This window comes from Vigna angularis, chromosome 10 (assembly GCF_016808095.1).
Source record: "Vigna angularis cultivar LongXiaoDou No.4 chromosome 10, ASM1680809v1, whole genome shotgun sequence".
NCBI lineage: Eukaryota > Viridiplantae > Streptophyta > Magnoliopsida > Fabales > Fabaceae > Vigna > Vigna angularis.
In genome coordinates, this window is record NC_068979.1 from 31,279,102 (window position 1) to 31,302,367 (window position 23,266).

Genomic DNA, 23,266 nt, shown 5'->3' on the forward strand with positions numbered 1-23,266 from the left:
TGATAGAATATAAATTACTCTTGTAAATTAAGTTAGTTAGTAATCAATCTCTTGTAATTAAGCTAATCAAATACCTATAAGTTATAGAATTTTTTGTACATAATTACATAACTAATTTTGGTCATACTCTTTTATATATATATATATATATATATATATATATATATATATATATATATATATATATATATATATTTCCAATGAATAATGACACTTCTATTAAAAAAAACTTACATGATGTAATGTAATGCTATGGTAAGTGAATTCATCATCTTCACCCAACTCCATAAGTCAGCATATTCATATTTAACATCAATAACAAAGAAAAATATTATCACTCACAGTTGAGAGTTTCAACTTCAAAAATATGCATGCAGAACACAACAATCTTCATATAAAAGTAGTGATAACGACGATGGAGAAAGGAACAAATGCAATAGTCATTTGCTTGTAATTAAGCAACTTATTACTTGAATTTAATTTAATTTATTTGCTTGCATCTGTTTTTGTACAAGCCTTAATTTTGTATACTACCCGCAAGACCGTTTCAACTAATTTAGTTTAATTAAATTAAAACAATAAATTTTTTATTTTGTCTCAAAATAATTGTTATTTTATTAAAAAAAATCAATGTAATTCTTTCAGCTAAATAAGCACTCTTTAGGAAGTAATAAATATACATGTGGCATTGCAATGTAAACGACCCGAGACAACCACCTTCAATATTTATAATATTATGTATTATTTACACAATCACATTTTTATTCATGAAGATTTTCAACATAATTCTAATATAAGGAACCATAATAATTCTTTCTAACAAAAATAAAAAATAAAATTAAAGGATCGCATTGAATAATTCAAAAAAAATTAGAGTAAAAAACATATATTATAATTTAACATATCTGTACCAAATTATATGTGATCTTTAATATATACTCTCGTATCAAAGATATCAAACGTTAAAATAGAAAGATCTCGTAACAAATGACGTAATAAACTAACAAACTTAGATAAAGTTTAGATAATTTTGATATGATCTTAAGAAAATAAATTTTCTACCCTATGAACTTATAATACAAATCTCTCACACAAAAATATACATACAATCCTACGGAATTAACTTACAAAATGAAATATAAATTGAATCACACAAAAACATACTTATATATATATATATATATATATATATATATATATATATATATATATGTGTGTGTGTGTGTGTATCTATAATCATTCTTAAATTAAATTGATAAATAATTTATCATTTATTTCAAATGCTTAAGTAAAATTTTGTAAGAAAATATTAATTAATTTATGATGTGATTGCAAAAGTTATTATAAAAAGGACAGACAATTTTCTGAATAATGTCTTTATAAATAGAGACGGAATGAGTATTATGTTATTTTTTAAGTGACCACAACTTGTTAACATAATTATTGTAGTCATTGTCTCTACTACCAACCTAACCCTAAACATAGGCAGTAGGCTCATACAAAATCAAGTCCAAAATTTTAATTTTTGTATATAATTATGGAATATTTTTCAACTTATTTTAATAAGTTAGTTGAAATTATTGTTTATAATATACTTTTTTTATTAACTAAAAATTGTGATGCGTAGTTAAAATATTTATTATGTTGACTAGTTTTTGAATATGTTAATATACAAAACATAAATGGATATTAAATATCTTGTCACTTTATGGTAATATATGAAGTATCAATATTTAATGGATATATAATAGTATATTTAAAGTATTTTTTTTCTTAATAAGATAAAACTAATAGTAAACGAAATAAAATCAAAAGTCATTGTATCATCAAAATAAAAAATTAATTTAAAATAACGATAGTTAGAACATTTCCTTTATGAAACCACAGTGTAAAAATAAAGTATAAACATAAAACTAATAGTCTTAATATATATATATATATATATATATATATATATATTAAATTAAATTAAAATGATAAAAGAATAGCACGTGTTCCATATCAATTTTTCAAATCTGATAATCTAATGAATAAATTTTTAAAATATGAAATTACTTCTTTTAAACACAACTTCTTCTCATTATATGTGAGAACGAATACTACAAAAATTATCACATTATTGTGTGTATTTTTATTATATGTGGAACATTACTTACAATATATTTTAAAAATTTAATGTTTGTCTAGATTGTTTTACTTATAAACATATTGCCATGTTTGCCTAATATTATAATTAATGTTTATTTAGATTGCTTGTTTTTGGATTGTCTAGTATTATAAAATCGGTAAGTCTAATTGAATGCGAGAATACAAGCCTATTACATTGGAAACTAACATTAGTTTTCAACATATTTACCAACAGACGTTCTATAATTACCAAGAGATATATTTGATAAATTATATAATAGTACTTTTTTATTTTAATATTAAAGAAAAGAAAATATGTACATTTTTTTGTCATTTTATTCTTAATATTTATTAATCTTTAATGAATATTTAGACAGATATATCCTATACGAAAATGAGTAAACTATATAAATTTCATACATCTCAAATTGCAGGAAACTATCCTAGAACTCATAATAATCCGAAAGATCTTCTACATATTCCGAAGAGTGAAGGGCTTTATTTAAATAGTAGATAAAAGTATTTTAGTAAATGAACTATATGGGGGTGAAAAAAAGAAAATGTCCATAAAATTTGGATAGTTTGCAGGATATCGTGTGGTGACAAGAAAAAAAATCCTCAGTTTTTCCTTTTTTAACAAAAAGAACAAAAGTTACATAAACGTCATCTTATACTACACTAGTGAATGTTGGTGTTACTGTACAGCATAGTAAGAGATCTGCATATCCCTCTTTCTGGGGGACTAAGATACAGAGACAAAAATCTTAATCAGGTGAGACATTCAATCTACAGCAAATTCATCGTAGTCTATCAAAATTTAAAGGAAAATATTGCTTCCTCTTGGCACTGGCATCTCCATATACTGACTAAAATTGGTACAAGCTCATAAATTCCTCCACACCTTTCACATGAAAAATCTGATTTCCCATTGCTACATACTGATTTATCTAGACAGAGAAAATAAATGGCATGGCCTACGGATATGTAACTTAAAATAAACGGAAGTGTATTGGATGCTTGCTTACTTAGAAGCACCTTCACCAGTCTCCTCCTTTGCAACACCATCACTGTAATCAACCATGGTAACATCTTCCGCGCTGTTTTCGGGTGGGATATTTTCAGCCACGTGGTTATCGACAGTTGTAGCATCCTTGATTTCGCGTGGCATGTCCTCTGCTTGTTGTGGCATATCACTGTCCTCCGCTTGCTCTGGCATGTCCATGCTGTTTTCGTTATTTTCTGATGCCTCTACTTGACCAGAATAAGGCTCATTTTGATGAAACTCCTGCCTCAACTTTACCTGGAAATATGTAGAAAAAATCATTGAGTCTTTTTGTGAAATACCCAGAAAGAATAACCTATGGCAAGTAAAGGAGTACAACGAAACTTCAGCGCTTATTAAAATAAGCTAGCGTAAACAATATTATCCCACAATAAACATCTCATCGGAATACTTCAGGCATAACGTTTAGAAAAAACGGAAAATAAACTTCACTGTAAACTTAAGGTGGATTCCTTGGCCCGATTTTCTAAACTTTTCAGTCTGGATGAATTTATTTTATTAGAAAAAAGCACGAAAAGAATCAGAGTAACTGAAGATAATAAAATGGAGAAGTATTATGAGATGTGAGACATACCTGATACAGACTATCTATGATACTCCCCATCTCCTCAATGCCACTGACAAGATGAATATGTTTAGGTCCATGATCTTCAACATCTCGTTCAGTATATGATGTAATTTCATTCAAATTAAGGGCAAGGTGGTCAGGTCTTTTAAGAAGTAGCTGAAATGTCGGTTGCAGCTCATAGCATTGTTCAAAAAGGGAACGACGGCAAAAGACGTACAAACCAAGTCGAGCACGTGACATTGCAACAATCAATCTTCTTACATCACGTAGGTGACCAACAAATCGAGTACGAACAAGAGATAGCAATATAAAATCATTTTGCTGACCTTGAAACTTGTCCACTGTAGTAACCTGGGAGCAGTCATTTATAGAAAACTGACATGATTAAGAATCAAAACTTCAAAAATGTACAACAATTTCAAACATCATATAAAAAAATGGTATTAGTATGCAAGGTACGACTTGAGTGCCACATTGGGAAGTATGTGAATCTAACATGGGGTTTTTACAAGGCTTTTTTGAGCTCTCCAACTACAATAGCTAGTTTTTGTGATGTGGTTTTCAAAATATATTTACCAAAAATAAAATAACCTTCCTTGAAAAACACTGACACTACCCTTCCCCTCCCCTATAATTTTAAAAATTACCCACTCCTCCCATGAAAAATGAATATGGGCTAGGGTATACAAGCTACTTGCAGGTATTTTTCTTTATACAATTTCAACAGCATCATCTGCAATGTAATCACCTCTGAACCCTACTATCAAATTGGGAAGTTTAGAAGATGAAATGAAGAATATAGGTAAAAACGTTCCAAAGCTGATAACAGGCATGTCTAAAACATCTTTACATCTTAAATCCAAAACTCAATAAGGCATTAAAATTAGTAGTTGGTGACAGAAAGTCAAAAGGGAAAGGAGAAGTGTCAGGGAGAGCCTCATCCATAATAGTTTGCAATAAGATTCATTTAAGCAAAATGGAAAAAGTGTAGCACATTTCATCTACGTAAAATGTCTATCAAGAGAGAGAAATATAATACACACTAATATGAAAAATAATTGTAAAGTCATCTTCAGAAACCAAGAACCCAAAATTAACACCACCTTCCATTAAAGAAACCATTTTATTTTGATCTAAAATATAAACTAAAAGTAAAGAATGAGAAAGATACCTTGCTTGGAGGACCAATGAAATGATATGGAACACATCTCCTATTTATAACATCTCGGATGAGAAGTTTCTGACCATTGTATGTAGTCAAAATGGATATCTTATTTGCAGGATACCCTAAAAGACGCATGTATATATAGACACTGACAACATATTCTGCTTCTCCCTCATTTTGGTAAAACCAAGGGGATGGAGTCGTCTCCCCCTTAGCAAGGTAATCTGGAACATCCACTAACTGATAATCATAAGCAAATCCAGCATTTGCCCTTTTGAATATGACTTCTTCCTTTACCGAAGGAAGGTCTCCCAATTCTCTGTATCTCCAATTGTAAAGTTTAGCTATACTTGGCCTGGCTCTTCCTTGAGCATTTAGCTCAATGTAAGGAATGCCCAACCGGACAAATCTGGTAAATAGACTCTGATCCATGTGACTGTACTTCTGAAAAGCCATATTCTTCACAACAGGAGGTAACTGGTGATGATCACCAATCAGAATACAGCGTTTAAGCCGTGCATGACCGTCCTCTTGCCGCTGGAGTAACATTGGAATGAAAGTCTCAATTTCTAAAATTTGGGCACTTTCTTCCATTAACAAGTTGTCATACTTAAAACCCAACTGGAGGAAATCTTTCCTCTTAAGAGCTGCATGGGTGCAAGTCATTGCCACAATCTTAGCCTGCTTTGTCATTAAGTAGTTAGCCCTATCAGCAGTTGACTTAAGTAATTCGAAAGCCCGGCACTCTTCAAGCTCTTGGAACATGGTTTTAAGATGACGAAAGCACCCCATAGCAGCCCGCATATCTTTCTCAAAAGACTCACCTGTAAATACGGGATTGGGTGTATCAGAGAAGAACTCTTTGAAGGGGAAACGATCTCGAACAAATGTTGACTTCTCTTTATTCTCGGCACAAGCAGCAAGAAATTGCTCCCAGCGTGAATAAACATGAAGTAACCAAAAGTATCCTGCAGTTTCACAAGTGTAACCCACGTCCTCTGGTAATTGAAGAGATCTTGCCAACCTCTCCACTTCACTCAGCAATTCTAACCGCCTCACAAGCATTGCATTGACGCGACCTTGCCGGCTAAAATCAAGATCAGTTGCTAGCTCTTGTTCTCCTTGACCAAGTCGAAGAAGATACCTTGCAGGAACATCTCTCTAAAACAAAAAAAATTAAATTGAAACATGTGTTAAACTTAGATGAAGAAGACAAAGAATTAATAAAAAAGAGTTACCAAGTTCAAAGTCAGAACCCTCAATAGAAAAGGTTATTCCCAACAAGAAAAACAATACTAAAACCGGGTTCAATTTCAAGAAAACTAAATATTTGGTTGAAAAAAAATACAGTAACAAAATAACAGATTAATGAAAAAAAAGACATAAATGATGAAGCCTAAAAATTTCTTAAACTGCAAAGAACAGGAAATATGGAAATATGTTTGGTAGTTATGAGGGATAAAGGGCTGTGTGGAAGATAGAAAACTAACATGATCAGAAGTTTTATCAGAAGTTAAAAGAGAAATTCCAGAGATCATTCCAAATGTACTTCAATCTGCAACAAAGTCGTCCCTTTCACTATCTGAGTTTCCCTTGAAGTTCTCTGCCACTTCCACATTGCCGTTGGAGTACAAAATACTTAAGAGAAACATGCCATGCTGGCACCAAAACTGCCCATATATATTACTCCCTACTTTGGAATTGTTTTTCGTATATTTGATTTGTTCCAAAGGATTGTCAGTTGGTGTTAAGTATTGCCTCTAGAGTTCATACGGATGAAGTAGTTCATCTACCTCTTTTTCCATTGTAGGAATTGTATAACGTTTTTTAACAGGTTAACTTGTTAGAATAGTTTAACTTATTTTTTCAATACGTATTTGTCAGCTAGGTGTAGGAGTTGGAGATCTCACATTGTCTAGAGATGTGACCAAATTGCAACAAATAAATGGTGCAAACTTAACCATACATGTCCAACTTGTGAGGTTGTGTTAGGATACTCTAACTATTGGCATGTCATGCTACCACTATCAAGTCACCCATAAAATTTAATTTCCGCACCATAGATATTTGGTCCTCAATGTGAGGGGATATGTTAAAGATCTTATATCAACTAGAGATATAACCAAATCATAATACATAAATGAGTGTAAATCTCACCTTAAAGCCAGTTTTGTAAGACTAAGTTCAAAGTCTACTTTCTAAGAGTAGTCCTTTTAGTCTTTTCAACTATGAAAAAAACATGAACCAGCTAAGATAAACCATCTGGTAATATTGTTTCCATATTTTCCACTTTGTTTGTCATTGCCCAATTAGAATATTGTTTGCCTGTCTTTCAATTCATTAGAAGTGTTGGAGATCCCACATTGACTAGAAATAAAGTCAAGATTGTAATATGTAAGCGGGATGTAATCCTCATCTTACAAGTTGATTCTATAAGGTTGAGCAGGATGTAGTCCTCAATTAATTACCAAAAATCATACCACATACTAATTACAAAGCTTGTAGTACGTGAGCCAATACAAGGTTATCTCCAATAGCTGTTTGAACCACTGAGCTCTAGACCACAAGACAGTAAACTTACCCTTGCTTCAATGCTTCCCCTCCCTCAAAATACGTACATAGTAATAATTTCATATACTAGGGCATTAACTGCTAAATTTTAATCAAATTCAAATCACAAAACGTGTAAGGAGGAGGAGAAATAAAATATCACCTGCATTATCTTCTCAAACAGGTCATTCAAAGCCTGATTTGAATGCGTAATTATCAAGGTTCTTTGAGAAGGACAATTATGATAAAGAACATTCAGAATTTGTACAGCCGTATCAGTCTTTCCTGTACCAGGTGGCCCCACAACCATGGTTAAACCAGGCTGAATGCCAGATATAATTGCTTCAACCTGCTTGACAGAAACATTTGACATTATCATTAATAATACTCCTGTACTCAGAGATGGAGAATATGATAAAGTAAATGGTAGGAAATGTATATGGGAATTTTTTATCTTCTGCAGTTGAACTGTAGCCAGAGAGAAAGGAAAAACAAGAAGCTGCACAATTTTTATAAAATGTGTGAACCAGGTTTTCCTTTACTTGCTCTGTCCAGCTGCAGCTACTGACAGAAAGTTAATGTAGCAAGAAAAATAAAAACAGTCCAATTTCTTTGCAAAGTAGCAGAACAAACATCGACAGAGCACCACACAAGGAAGGTAAACGTAATCTTATTCTGTAACACAGAGTACTGAGAAAGCCTAGAAAATATGGGCCATCCTCTACCAAATGCATGAGAAAACTAGATAGATTCCACATTGCTATAGAACCATGGGCTCCTTGTTCTTGTCAAAACTTTTAAAAAGGTAGCACACCTCACTAATTATCCATTTCACATTACCCACAATACTTTAGGGAAACAGAACATGAAATGTGATGCTAACTACATTACATAACCAATCAAGAAACCGAAGCACTGTTTTTTAAATCAAATGAAAAGAATGTAATACGAATGAAGGAGAAGGAGTGCACAGGCAGAGTAGGAAAACCCACCATGTTTATGAGAGGAAGAAGTGGAAACCCATTACTTGGGGGCCCACAAGAACACATCCTTGATTCTGAACTAACAGAATGGCTGATGTGGCAGGCGTGAAATCATGGGGATATTCTTTCGTTATAAGAGAGAGGGAACAAAGGGAGTAAGAGGAGAATTACGTGAGGCAAGGAGGAATGACCTAGGAACTTTTGGAGTGCAGAGGAATTTGCATTCTCTCTGATTTTGGTTCTTTATTCTGATTTGTAAGAACTCAGAATTACTGAATATAGAAAACAAAACTTTCTTCCCCTTTGTTTCTTGTGTCTTATACGGGGATACCTAACAGAATGCTATGACATCAATGTACAAGTTGCAAACCTAAGTAGGTTAGCTCCAGAACTTGTATCAAAACACAACCACAGTATTTGTACATTCCAGGTGAATCAAATTAGCCACATAAATAAATTGAATTTTGGTCAAATAATCACAATCATCTACAGTTAGGGAAGCAAGAAGCAGAGTAAGATAAAAACAAAAATCAGTATGTGATAGGACGTGGAGTGTATATATGAGAAGAAAGCTAACAGTAAGCCTGAAAAGTGAACATATATGCTTGAGATCAAGAGCTGAATGCACCTGAGTAGGAGTAAATCTAACTGAATTTTGTTTAGGCTGGTCTTGAGGATAAGGACCAGGATCTGGAGGAGTATATGCCTCAATGACTAGTGTTTCTTTCTGATTATTAGTATCAGCCGTATTGATACCATTTGTTGCACCAGCAGTTGACATAGCATTCCCAATAAGAGATCCATTGCTTGGTTTGAGTGTTCTCGGAAGCTTGATCTTAAAAGGAGGCCTTGGATTCAAATTTTCTGTGCCATTGGAATTAATGAAAAACACCTGAAGGATAGAGTGAGAGGAAATCCCATAAGCACCAAAATTTCATACAAGAATTCCAAATGAAAAACATCAACCACACCCATGCAACAAAAATTTTATGAATTTGAAAACAAAATATTCACCTCATAATCCACAAAACTTTCTTTCAAGTGATCAGCATCAACAAAAGTATCTTTGAAATCTACTGTCTCTAATAGATCAGGCATATTAGTCCACTGTGCAGCAGAAGGATCCCCATAACCAAGAAAAATGTTTTCCAGCCACTTAGGAACAATACAGTATTCATTCATTAAATCCCTTATTGATTCTAAGATGGCTTTAAAATTGTTTTCTTTTGGCTTCCTCCTCATCAACACGTTAAATGTACCATAAACATCTTCTGCCCCTTTCTCGGCAATGTTACTTACATCCATGTGATATTGTGCTGTATCCAAAGCCACAGTTACTGTTCTCAGTTCCCCTTTTGGTGGTTTCCACTCATCACGTTTAATCCTTCCAGAAAAATCATTCATAAGGTTTCCTTCCTCATCCCGAATCTCAATAACTTCACATCCACGTACAAATTGTAGGCCAAGCTTCTGTGGAACACTAGCCTTGTCTTCTTCTTCTGCACTAAGAGGCTCAAATGAAGGGCGAATAGATAGTAAAAACAATACATCATGTTCTTTGAGTGCATCCCATTCTGATCTAATCTGTGCTCTGTAGCTGGAAATACTATAAGTAACTTCTGCAGTCACAGATGATGGTTTGACTTCTCCAATGTTAGGTTGTTTAACTTCAGAAATTTTGAATTCTTTGATTGGCACTCCCATTCTTGACCAACCACGAAAAGCAGTTTCTCCATCATTATTAATATATGCAAGAAGATGTGGAACAGCTTCCTGAATGTCTTCACGTATCTCATATGTTGATTCAAGTCTAAAAAGATTAAAATTTCGAAGAAGATAATCATGAAGTGTTAAGAACTGTAAGTTCAGCTTTGGCAATGCTAAACAGCCTTCGCCTGAGTAATTTATGCTAGGTACAACACTTTCATCCCACATAATCTGCTCATTTGGGTAAAGGGGAAGAGCATTAATAGCTTCTTTTTGAGATTGTTGCTTCTCAAAATAGGATACCATTACTTCAATAAGAAAATCAACCCTCTCTGACCAGGGGTCTTCCTTGGAGACCAGTTTGAGCTGCATAATAAAACGATATCAAAAAACAAAGTATGTGCTATTGAAAACCAACACATGGTGCATTCTTGCAAACATTAAAATTCCATTTCTAAAATTAATCAACATAACTGATGCATGAAAAAATGGAAACACGTACATTAAAACATAAGTTAACCCCACTACAATACAGTAAATATAACAAAAGATCAATTCTCCTTATGATCATAAACAGAGGAAGCCAGTACGAATTTCAAGAAAGAGGGCTAAGCAAGCTTTTACATTCAGGAGGAGCTCATAAATATCTGGACAAGATAAAAATGACAACTATATTGGAAACTATATAAGATAAAAAATACCGCAAAACTGAAAAAAAAAAAGAGAGAAAGTGATATGAAATAAGAAAGGAAGAAAAAGAAGTGAACTCTTTAAGTGAAATAACTATAATCATTAGCAATAGTGATAAAGATTAACAACCAATTCTAACTCTCAACATTCATGAGCAGTACAGAAAAATTGAAGACCCAAAATAAATATTATGAGAAATAGAAGAGCCATGTTATTCTATTAGCACACCTTACAGCAAACAAACTCCCGTAACTCCTCTGGAGAAAGAACAGACAATTTCTTGGACAGATTAGCACGTTTGTGAATAGAACCAATGTTAGTCAAAGCAAGTTCCCGCAGCTACAACCAGAAAAAAAAAATTATGAAATCTTGTACAAAAACATGAAATTAAGCGAAGGTAGAATAAAGAATGACATGATATTAAAGTAATACATATAGTAGAGTAGGATTTTAGTATATTGTAATCATTTAGATTAAATTATATCTAAGCTATCACCTTTTCCATCTTTTTAAATGCAAGAAGCTGGAAAGACTGCAATCGACTGTAATGAGTTTCAAGAACCTCATGATCTGTTAACTGTGTTCCTGTATGATCATTAATCTCAAACCCTTCATAGAATTGCAGCAAATCAACCAACTGGGCAAAAAGTTTCCCTTTTTCATGCCTATAGAGTGCACTTAAATGACATTTGGCAACTACAGCTACATCAGCCACCAGAGGCCTCAAATACCTACGAATCAGAATTAGAGTCAGAAAATATTTGATCTGTAAGACTAGACACCTCCAAGCATTTAAGAAAGAATTGAATCCATTTTATGTTTAACCACAACTGCCAGGAAGGAATAAAAATTTGCCAATTTAAATCATGGACGTAACTTAGATATCATTCACAACACTAGCAAAATATATAAGTAAAACTTAAAATATATCATTTGCAGTATTAAACAAAACAACATAGCCCTTAAACAAAAAACACTGCAGATAGTCAAAACAAAATACCTCCTTGTTGGTAATTGACTCAAGAGGTCAATTAGAAACTCCATAAACCTCTCACAGTACAGGACACAAGCATCATTAACAAGCCCGGAACCAGTACCATCGAGAATTTCATCGTCCCCACCAGAAAACTGTTTCTGGGGAAATACCTGTGAATCCAGTATCTAAAAAGAAATACAACAAACAGAAATTCAGCATAATACATTTAAATAAAAATATTTTGTTACAGTGGAAAACATTACACATTGTAGTGTACATTCAAACATTTTAACAAACAAGACCTCAAGAAATTCTTCTATGAGGTTTCTCACGAACATCACTTCAACTGTAGTTGAGGGATCTAAATGTGATCCACCTCCTTTCACAGGCTCCTTCTTTATCATCCTTTTCCATTTCTTGATCAAACCAGGATTAAGACAAAGCTCCATCTACATAGGTGAAGACCAACGTCCCAAAAAAATGGAATTTAGCATGCAAACAGTAATATTTAACATTAATCATAAAATTAAGAATATGACTAACAAGGTAATGTTTCATCAACACATAACTTGATTTTTATTCAATCTTACCTGAAAACGACCATAAGATAAACTGTGCCAAGATTTCAAACTTGCTAGTCTCAATATTGTCCTGCTAACAACCTCATCTTCCAAACTCTGCAATGCAAAGTAATAGCTTAGCTACATTTAACAATGATCTAACGGCCTATTAGGTTTATTATAACTATTACAGTTATAATGGGAAAGAAGGATGTATGGAACAGAATAATATGACCATTCCTAGAATCACTCTTGTTAGGCATGTTAAATATTGATTAACCATTTTCTTTCATTTCTGTTGGACTGCTTTATCAATTCTCCAAGTAGCACCAACTGACAATCATTAATAAGAAGCCAAATTGCAAACACGCTCATTCAGGATGGGATGATGGATTGCTACAGTACATGTACAGCAACAGAATTTGATGACTTGAGAATTTGGAAATTTTTCGTTATTTTCTTCCATGATTACAACTTTCGCCAAAATTAAAATCGGAAATGACGCACACCTATTATATGTCTCAAGGTTTAGGAGCTCTAGCAAAACAAAAGATATTTGAACAGTGCTGAAAACATAAAGACTGCGTAAAGCAGTAGTAACTCAACAACAATGTAAGCATCTACTTCAAGTTATGATATGCTTCCATACACACAGTCAAATAAAAATACATGATTAAATTAAAGCCAACAAAAATTGTGCGTGATTTAATATAAGAGACAAGGCGCAGGTGCCCAAGTAAGCCTACCTGAAAGGCATTTATCATGAAAACTAGATAATTTGTCTTCTCTGCTATACTCAGTTCCCGTCCCTACAGTCAGATTAAACACAAGGCTTAGCAGCAGTGTCATAACTAACACGGGATTCTAATTGTAGAGTCAAATGTCACGGTTCACACAATGAAAAGGGGGGATGAAAACTGTAAAGCACAGGATATATATATATATATATATATATATATATATATATATATAATAAAAAAACTTGAAAAGGGTCAAGGTTAAACCGTAACATCAAGGTTGTTGGATCTAAGTGTCAGAATTGCTGCAACAATTGTGGCTGTATTGACTACATTAGTGTGCAAGTTGCCGCAATGTCAAGGACTGCATTGCAACGAAACTAGAAAATTCAACTGAACAAGAAAAATTAAAGCGACGGATACCTCCTTTAAGCGAAGAACCCTCTCAAGAAAGCCTTTGAAAGCGTCTTTCCTCTGATGGAAGCAAGTCCAAGCAGCAACGTTCTCACGGAACTGGAAGCAAGGCACACAATATAAGTAACACATGAATGAGATTGAAATGAAACAACGCACAATGAGAAGAGAAGAGAGAGGACCTTCTCGTTGACCATGATGATGATGGACATGACGTGCTCGAAGGTGGCAGTGAGAGGATCGAAATGAGGCCACAAATAATTCTCGAGATACTGACTAACCTCCAGAATCATAACGCGTTGCAAGGGCACGGGTTTGGAACCCTCCTTCACCAACAATTCGGTCTCGTAGATTTTGCGAACCAGGTCAGGGTCCAACTCCTTCTTGTCCCTCGCGGCCGCTGCTTCGCCGCTCGTCAACCAGTTCTCCTCCGCAATCTTCGTCAGCCGGTCGCGCTGAATCTCCGACAGAGTGATGCTGCTCGGAACGGCACCGCTGCCACCGGTGGTCACATTACCTACCGCTTTGGACTCCGCCGCCGTCGCAACCGGGTACTCGGCGACGCGGTGGCGGCGGAAATCATACGTCCCCGTGCCGTAAACCTTGGTCATGATGGTTGCAAGGGTAGGGGAAGTTGTGAAACTAGGGTTTTGCGGGTTAAACCCTACACGAACCAAATACGCTTTTCTTTTGTTTTGGCTCTTAAGATTTACGTCTGCATACGGCAGTTAGTGAGCACCCACTCCACTGGTCAAGATTTGGTGTTGGTTCTAAGCGCGCCCAGCATTCGATCCGTTTATTTAAACGGGATGATGCGTTAAGAGTTTTGCCCAAAAGGTGCAAAATACTACTACTTGCCTTTATCATTTTCTACTACTACTTGAGTGTTAATCAATATTAATAAATTATAAAATAAAATGTATTTGCTATATTTTATATTTTATTAAGAACAATTTAAAACCTTCGAAATCAAAATTATTTGCTGTGAAATTATGTCTTCTATGATTTTCGAAGGAAAAAATCATTTTAATTTCAAACATATGTTTAAAATAATATTTTTGAAGTTCCCAGGTAAATTGAAATCATCTTGATTTTCTTTTATAAATGAAATAATTGTGACTATCTTTGAAAAGTATTTTTCCTGAGAATAATATAATAATTATTAATCAATAAATTGTTTTATAAACATGTTATCATAAATAATTCCAAGGATATGTATAGATTGAAGAATTTTGTAATTCTTTCATTTGAACAGTGAGGGTAACTTTTTTTCTTCTGTTTGTTATTGAAGCCTTGTTCCCATGAAAGGATTTGTGAGAGATGATTTAGAGAAGAATGATTGAATGGATTTGAAGGTAATATTTTTGTTGTTTGTTTGAGTGGATTTGAAGGTAATTGAAAGTGGATTTGGAAGTAAAGTTTGTGAGAATTAGTGTAGGATTTGATTGATACGAAAGATAAAAGAATTTGTTTAATTAGTATAAATTAAAGATTGTCAAAATGTCCCTAATTATTAAAATAATATAAAATGATAAATTTTAATGTTATATTTAATTTTAAAAATATTTATAAAAAATAAAAAATTAACATTAATTATTATTATTATTATTATTTTAATTTTATATTTAATTATTATTTAATAATTTGTTAATGTTATATTGTAAAAAGTAAATAATTAAAAATAATTATTAAACTTCCAATTTCTTCATATAAGTGGTAAATGACATGAGGATTCCTCTCAGTCTGCAATTCAGAATCCAGCACCTCGACATCATCACCTTTGATTTATCCTCATGAACAACTCCCCAACTCACACTATTCCCATTCTGCATCTAACTCGGTGGTTGTGGAGCTGCACCCTCCGACCACACACCCTGAAGCTTTCCTTTTTCTATCTACTCAAAATTCTCTTTAACGACATTATCCGACTCACCGGAGAAACGAATGAAGACTCTGTCTCACTCCCCAAGCTCTCGTTACGCAATGCAGAAGTAGAAGGAACATGATCCATTAACCTGTTGTTTGTGCTTTTTTTATTTATTGGCTGTGTTGTTTTAGATCAACGAAGAAGCCACCGAATACAAGGGAACTGAATACATAAATTTGGGAATCGAATACAAGCTTTTTTATATATGTGAGTGTAACCGTAACCAAATACGGTTTACATGTAATCGAATAACTACATGCATGTTTTTCACCGTGGTATTTTAGAATAACTCGAGGGGTAAAGCTGACTTTTTAAACAAAATCCTCTCAAATCCGAGCAACATTGCGGGTGATAAAAATATAACGTATCTCGCAAATCCGTTTAAATCATTCCTCGCAAATCTCTTCAAACGAACATGTTTTATCCCTCTAATCACTTTTCGCATTTTCTTTTAAACAGGATAATCCCTTCATGCGAACAAAGCGTAAGATTGTAATAAATGAAATAAACAAAATTTAAGAATTTTTCATTGAAATTAAAATGGCTTTGAAACAAATATGTCTTAAATTCAAGGTGGTTAAAATTTTCGAATGATATTTATATTGAATCTCAGTTCAGTTATTAAATTTAATTTTTAAAAATATTATATAATTTGATCTTTTACGTTAATACACTAACAACATTAACTAAGTGTTACGTGGTTTTTTTTTTATTTTAATTTTAAATTTTAATTTTTTTTTTCAAAAACAAATTATCATGTGACAAAGACAGTGTGACGAGATAGGAAAATGTTACGTGAAAAATATCAATTTAACAATTTTATTTGTACTTTGTTTCAACTCATTCTTAACTTTTTTTAAAATTAAAACAATTTCATCATTCTCTAAATTAAAACTAAATTTATTTTTTATATAGTTCATGATTAAAGTAGACAAATTTGAAACATATCTCTTATAATATTCTAAAATTCATGATTTAAGACTTATAATTTTAAATACATAGTAGAATTAAATACTAATTTAATCTTTGTTTTCATTGAGTTTGTTTAATATATTTTTAATTTCTTTTTCAATCAAGTCTTGATTTTTGTTTTATTTAGTCTTTTTTATAATGTCATTTAAATAGTTAATGTTACTATGTATACCGTGGCTCAATATTTTAACCGTGTTGTCTTTGTGCCTCTTTTGCTCCTTTTCATGGCACATGGCTTACCTATTTCTGAGTCACTCATTCATCATCTCCTTCATGTTTTCTTCACTTTCGATAAGTGAAACGAGACTATTCTAATAAAGGAGTGAGAAATTTAAAGATTGAAAGAGAAACATGGACACACTTAAAACCCTAACCCTTGTTCACTTGAATGGATTTGGGGGAGAGTGATTGAATGGATTTGAGAGGATTTGACGGTAAATTATTTTGTTGTTTATTTGAGTAAATTTTGAGGCAAGTGAGAGTAGATTTGGAAGTAAAATTTGTGAAAATTAGTGTAAGATTTGATTGATGTGACAGATTAAAAAAATTTACTTCCAAAATATACTCTCACTTACCTCCAAATCCACTCAAATAAACAACAAAAAATTTACTTTCAAATCCTCTCAAATCCATTCAATTACTCTCTCCCAAATCCATTCAAATGAACAAAGCCTAAAGTATGACCCACTTTAACAGGAACACACATTCCATTAACACCGCGGACACACTTTCCACTTCCTTTTCCAATCACTTTCTATTTAGGACACACCTTCCTCTTTCCATCACTGCGATTAAATAAAATGTTGTGATTTAGAGAAACAAAATTTGATGTTAATGTTATTTCCTCCTAAAATAAAGTTTTGTATAATAAAATGGTAGCTTAGATTGAGCTTTTTATTTGTCCAAGGAAGCAAATTTTTCATCAAGTGATTATGAATTCATATTTTTATGTTACATGTATAAAAGTTACGAGGAACCTTGATAATATGCACAATTCTTGTGTTTTTAGACATTCTCCATTTTTTTTAATTTCTCCTCCTTTGCTCTAAATGCACAATAAAAAAATGATGAAATCAGGGAATAAATAAAAAATTAAAATTATATAATTACTAATTTAAATATAATGATGTTGAACGAGTAATGAAATTTGTGTATGAAAATTGTAGAAATGAATGGAATTTCAATGATGAAGATGATGACAGGTGATAATGGAGGAGAGAGATGATGAAAATGATGATGCACGTGAGGAAGATGATACCTGAAGATCAAAGTTGAATGACTTAAAAAATTAAATAGAGTGTCATGTTAAAGTAATGGTCTCTATTATACATTATAAGGTTAATTATTTAAATGACATTAGTAAAACTAACTTAATTTAACAAAATTAACCAAAATTGATACCTTATTGAATAAAGAAAACTAAAACCAATTTGAAAAAAAATCAATATGATTAGAAATAATTATTCGTAAAACCTTTTCTTGAAACAAAAGTTATGATTTTAAAAATAATGTGGTATGATTAGATAAAAAAAAATTAAGAACCCGTGTTTTGCAATGAAAGTTGCCTCCTACAATCCTTTGTGTAGTAAAAATTACCATGATATCTTAAAATTAAAAATGACGTAATGAAATTCACAAAAAGAAAATTCAGATCTTATACTTCCTCTATAGTTTTATAACGAAGATTATTTTAATAAGACTTTTGTACCTACTTAGTGTAAGTTTTCCATTTTCTTAATTATAGATCTCTTATCATCTTTAAATTGGACGATTTTATCTTCTAGCAAGTAAAAAATAATATGCGTAGTTTATTTGTTTAATAAAAGGAATAATCAAATAACTTATTTATTTTTAAAAAACTAAATATGCAATTTTATTTTTTTAATTGTTTACTCGTAAAAATATTAAAATTAATGTAATAAAAAAGTAAATGTGTTTTCGCTATAAATAAAAAAATTCTCATGTGTGGTACACTGTACAAGATATGAGATATGGTTAATGACAGTGAAAATTTCTGAATCGCAAACTATATTTCTCCCATTGAATAAGGAACTAAGATTTAAAGTATGAAGGCGTAACAATAGAATAGAAATGACATGAATTCTCTATAACTCAGTGAAGCTCGTCGTCATCGGAGGGCGGAGAAGGATCGAGCCTCGCAGCATCCTTAGCCCACTCGATTAGTTTCTGAACCTGAGTCTCTTCGTCGTCTTCGCTCTCTTCTTCATATTTGCAGTAATTGGAATCGGAATTGAAGTTTAAATTGGAATTGGATGATTTGGCTTTGAGAGCATCAAATCTGACGGAGAGATCTTGGTTTTGCTGCTCTTGTTGTTTGGGGTTAGGTTTGGTTTTCATTTTCAGGGCTTGAAATCGACGCTCCAGATCAAGATCCAGATCTAGACCCGTAGTCGTACCCGGATTCGGATTTAGAGTGGAAGAAGAGGCACCGGCGATGTGGGCTTGGGAGAGATTCAACAGAATCTGATCTTGCGCTGCCTGCAACATTTCTTCAACTTCATCTTCTATCTTCGTCTTCTTCTCCTTCTTATTACTCTTGTTGCTTCCTTTCATCTTTTTGCGTTGCAATTCATTCAAATCCCTTGTTACACCCTAATATATCTCTATTTTTTTTATTATTATTTCGTATTATAAGCTGAGTAATTTCGTATGTTAAAAAATTAATATAATACCAAATTTGAAATCAAAGTTAAAAAAGTTGAAATATCAATAATATTTCAAAAGGCTTAATAGCCTCTTTTGTTTCTAGTTGTGTTCGGTTGTGTCAATTTGGTCATTGATTTTAAAAAAGTGTTTAGTTGATCCTTAGTAAATTTTGTGTCAATGTTGTCCATTCCGTTAAAAAACACTAACGGTGTTAATGGATTGATCATATGACAATAAGAATTGGTAACGTGTCAAGTTTAAGTTATGTGCGTGGTGACGTGGTAAGCAATGAGAGGTTGAGGTGGGTTTTACATATTGGGTTTTAGAATTTGGGAAAAAATTGAGTTAGGGCACAAGGTATCGGTCCTCCTCTCTGGCGACGCTGATTTCCTAGTCTCACCGACCAACATCGGAGAATCGCCCCATCGGAATTCCTGCAACCAAATTTTAAGTCAAAATTCACACAAAAAAATATGGACAAAATAGGGAAATTTCATACATTATCGCAGAGCTAACAGATCCAATGTAATATCATTTTGATAAAACCAAAACAAAAACTTGTTCTGGTGGTAAAGTTACCATAAATGAAAAAAAATACAATTTTTTTCCTTGGTTACTGCTTCTCATCATCCACTGAAAATTCCCAGCAACCCAAAACAAAAAACACCAACACATTCCATTCCCAAATACATAAACTCTAAAATCAAACCCCCAAATTACAAGATCAAAACCCTCAACCTTGGGCCGCCATCCTGTAGAGAATAATATAACCACAAGAACAACCCTAAATCGCAAACTAGAAATGACCGTATGAATCCTCAAAACCGTGATGCATCCCTACGCAAGCCCTATCGCCACAGAAACACTGGAGAACGGAGACCACCACACCGCGAAATGCACGTTCGCTCTTCACGATGACACCATTAAATAGGGACTCTGGCACCGCAAATATGTCAAGAATCGAGCCATCGCAGAGGCGCTGCTGCTGCAAGACTCAATACGTCGCGAGAAAGGGGTTCGCATCCTAGCCACTCGAACTCACATCCCCAACGTGCAAAAACCCCCCACCCAAAACCAAGAACGAGAAGAGAAATGAAGCCTTCTCCCCCTGCGGCACGAACCGAGAACAAAAGAAGATGTAGAAATCGAGTGAAGAGAAGATGAAGGTGGGTGTTCGTGCTCCCCTAATCCGCTTCCAGTGAGGGAAGAAGAGTCTCAGAATTGACTTTTGTCCGAGAGAAAAAATGAACAAAGAAAGGAGAAGAACCCAAAACTGGGTTTGGCGATGAAGGAAGAGAACCCCTAATTAGCCCTAAATCACATTTTCCCCAAATTGAAAAACCCTATCCTAATAAAACACCATATCTTTTATAAGTCAGTCACATACGCAAAAAATAATATATTGACACGTTGTCAATAACTGATGCCAGATCATCAACTCTGTTTGGTTATACTTAACAGAAGGGATAAATTAGATGTAAATTTTACTAACTATGGACATATTCTAAACACTTTTAAAAATAGGGACTGAATTGACATTATCCAACAAAAGTGGAGATCAAAGAAGGTATTAAACCATTTCAAAACATGCAAACATTTTTCATTTTCATAGAATAACATATAGATACATTATATATAATTTTATAATGTTCTCTCTCTTTTATCTATTCTATTTTTCTTTAGAAAAGTGTGTTCAAATATTTTGCATTTCCTTTTTAAATATAATCTTTCTTCTTTTAGTAACATAATTATTTTCTTTAATCACAACCTAAATTTAAAGGATTGATAATCTTTTAATCTCATTATTTATTTGACATTCCTAATAATAAAAAGTTTTGATTTTTTTTTAAATTTTAAAACTCAACCATGTGTGATCACTTTTCATCAACCAAAATCCATAAATATAATGGTGGTTTTAACCAATGTATACTAAGTGTAATCCCATGGAACTAACCGCGTTTTAAAAAATTAGAGGTTCTTATCAAATCTTACAAATATTAAACTGTAGTGTTTTTTTAAAAATAAATTGGAGAATTTGAATGAACTTTATATTAATAAAATAATTAAATTGAACAAATAAACAAATTATATAAAAAAAACAATGGGCTGAAATTAAAAAAATAACAAATCACACTACACATGATATTATAAATGAGTATAGTCATTGACTCGCGAGTTTTATTTTTCCCTCATCGAAAATGTAATATTAAATGGAAACGAGCTAAATATTTTTATTTTTTATATGAAAATAGTTTATGTCAAGATTTTGGACTTTTAGGCGGGTTGCTAGGCTGAAGTGAAATATTGCATGTGTTTCAATTTTTTGAACGAAGTAAAATGTTGTTATGTCATGGATTATGAGTGCATTCTATTTAGGTTTTTAATGATGATGGACTGTTGGGCTGGTTTGTCATACTAGCGAGTTGGTCTGCCAAGTGGTCTATTAGGTTGGTAGGTTGACAGGTTGGGCGAGTTAAATTAGAACAAGCAGGTGATCTGTTGAACTTGACCGTTTTTCCCTCCTTAACTATCATTATATCGATTTAAGGTAAGATCCTTCCACTCTTTAGGAAGGGGTATAAGTGTTGTCATCTAAGAAAGGGTGTCAACGACTCCCGCTATTCTTAAAGAGTTGTGTGTCTTGAGAGTAAGGTTGTACTCACTTTCTTCTTCAATTTCATTAATAAGACTGGTGCAAGGTGAGGTTTTGTACACAAATTTCGTGTTACCAAGGTTTTCCATCTCTTTTCCCTTTTAGGTATCTCGTTCAGCATCAACACTCCTTTTTAGCTTGAAAATTTTCTTCCTTAGGACATCCATCTCTTTAGCACTTCTTTTCTTAAACTCAACAAACTCTCGTTGCATCTTTGCATAGGCATCTAGGATAACAATTATGTTCGCCAAGGAGAGTTCTCCTTAGCCATTTTGCTTCTTGTAAACACCATAAATACTTTCTTTAGAGAGTACAAGTCTATCCCATGGTGGGTGCCAATTGTTCTTACAAAGCCGAATGTACATCTTGTACAAACTCCAAGGACACTTCAAATCTTCAATTTTCAAGGTATTCGTCCTCCTTGAGTTGGATAAGGATTGTGCTTCTAGAAGACACTTTGATGTCCAAGTTAGTCTAGTGCATCAACAAACCATAAATATTATTAGGTTTAAACCCTCATTTGGTCATCGTATTTGTGTGTCAATCTCAAGTGGATCATCGTGTTTTTTTCGGTCTCAATCAGGTCCATAAACTTGTTAAAATAAGCCAATTAAGTCTTCTCCGTTAAGTTATCACAGACGGTGTTAAAATGTGATGACGTGGTGTACACGTAAGATGCTGATGTAACAATGTTATATTACGTGGAATTTTTTTTTAAATGAAGAGTTGAGATGACACAAAATTTAATTAGAAATGTGTTAGGGATTCAAAGTCTTCATCATCCTACACCGTCTTCATCCTTCACGTACTGTGCAATGGCGTCTCTATAAGGTTGCCGACGGTAAATTTCAACGTCATCAGCATGTGCACGACAAAAGGCAAAGAGGTTTTCTACCTTAAAAGAATGTATCATGAGAGAAACATAATGATGATAAACCAATCTGCAGATTTTATAGAGATGGCAAGAGAATTCCTGTTACAGAAATAGGCAATTAAACCCCTCCAACACAACCTCCTCACCTTTCTCCTTGAACTTTCTCACAGCACCCAAACCCCAAGCCTCTTCCGACCTCCCCGAAGATACCAATTGGTGCTATAGTGAGATCTTGAATGCCGTTAAGAAGGGTAAAGTCGAGCGAGTCAGGTTCAGTAAAGACGATTCCACCCTCCAACTAACCATCGTTGACGGCCGTTGAGCCTCCGTTATCGTCCCCAATGACCCCGACCTCATCGACATCCTCGCCATGAACGACGTTGACATTTCCGTCGCCGAAGCCGAATCGCCTAACAGCTTGTTCAACATCATTGGCAATTTGTTCTTCCCCTTTCTAGCATTCGCTGGGTCATTCTTCCTCTTCCGCAGAGTTTCAAGAAGTCCCCGAAACCGGCGTTGAAGAGGTATTGGATAACGTTTTCAAAGAACATAAAGAAAAACGAAAAGAAGCAAAAGAAGACGGCGTTGAAGTGGATGATGAGGATTTTGTCGACGTTCTTCTCAAAATTCAAG

At 33.4% G+C, this 23,266-nt stretch overlaps 2 protein-coding genes across 2 annotated transcripts; both read right to left on the reverse strand.

Moving 5' to 3' along the window:
• Window positions 1-2,678: 2,678 nt before the first annotated feature.
• On the reverse strand, window positions 2,679-14,385 carry LOC108335650 (uncharacterized). The gene is made up of 14 exons (XM_017571715.2): window positions 13,723-14,385; window positions 13,550-13,639; window positions 13,136-13,198; window positions 12,420-12,506; window positions 12,132-12,278; window positions 11,854-12,014; window positions 11,350-11,584; window positions 11,082-11,192; window positions 9,471-10,529; window positions 9,085-9,348; window positions 7,637-7,822; window positions 4,930-6,084; window positions 3,765-4,109; window positions 2,679-3,427 (listed from the first exon to the last, which is right to left on the reverse strand). The coding sequence occupies exons 1-14, from the start codon at window positions 14,149-14,151 to the stop codon at window positions 3,149-3,151; spliced, it is 4,611 nt and encodes a 1,536-aa protein (XP_017427204.1). The 5' UTR covers window positions 14,152-14,385; the 3' UTR covers window positions 2,679-3,148.
• Window positions 14,386-18,425: 4,040 nt separating this feature from the next.
• On the reverse strand, window positions 18,426-19,050 carry LOC108335462 (uncharacterized). The gene has a single exon (XM_017571483.2). The coding sequence runs from the start codon at window positions 19,011-19,013 to the stop codon at window positions 18,552-18,554; it is 462 nt and encodes a 153-aa protein (XP_017426972.1). The 5' UTR covers window positions 19,014-19,050; the 3' UTR covers window positions 18,426-18,551.
• Window positions 19,051-23,266: the final 4,216 nt, after the last annotated feature.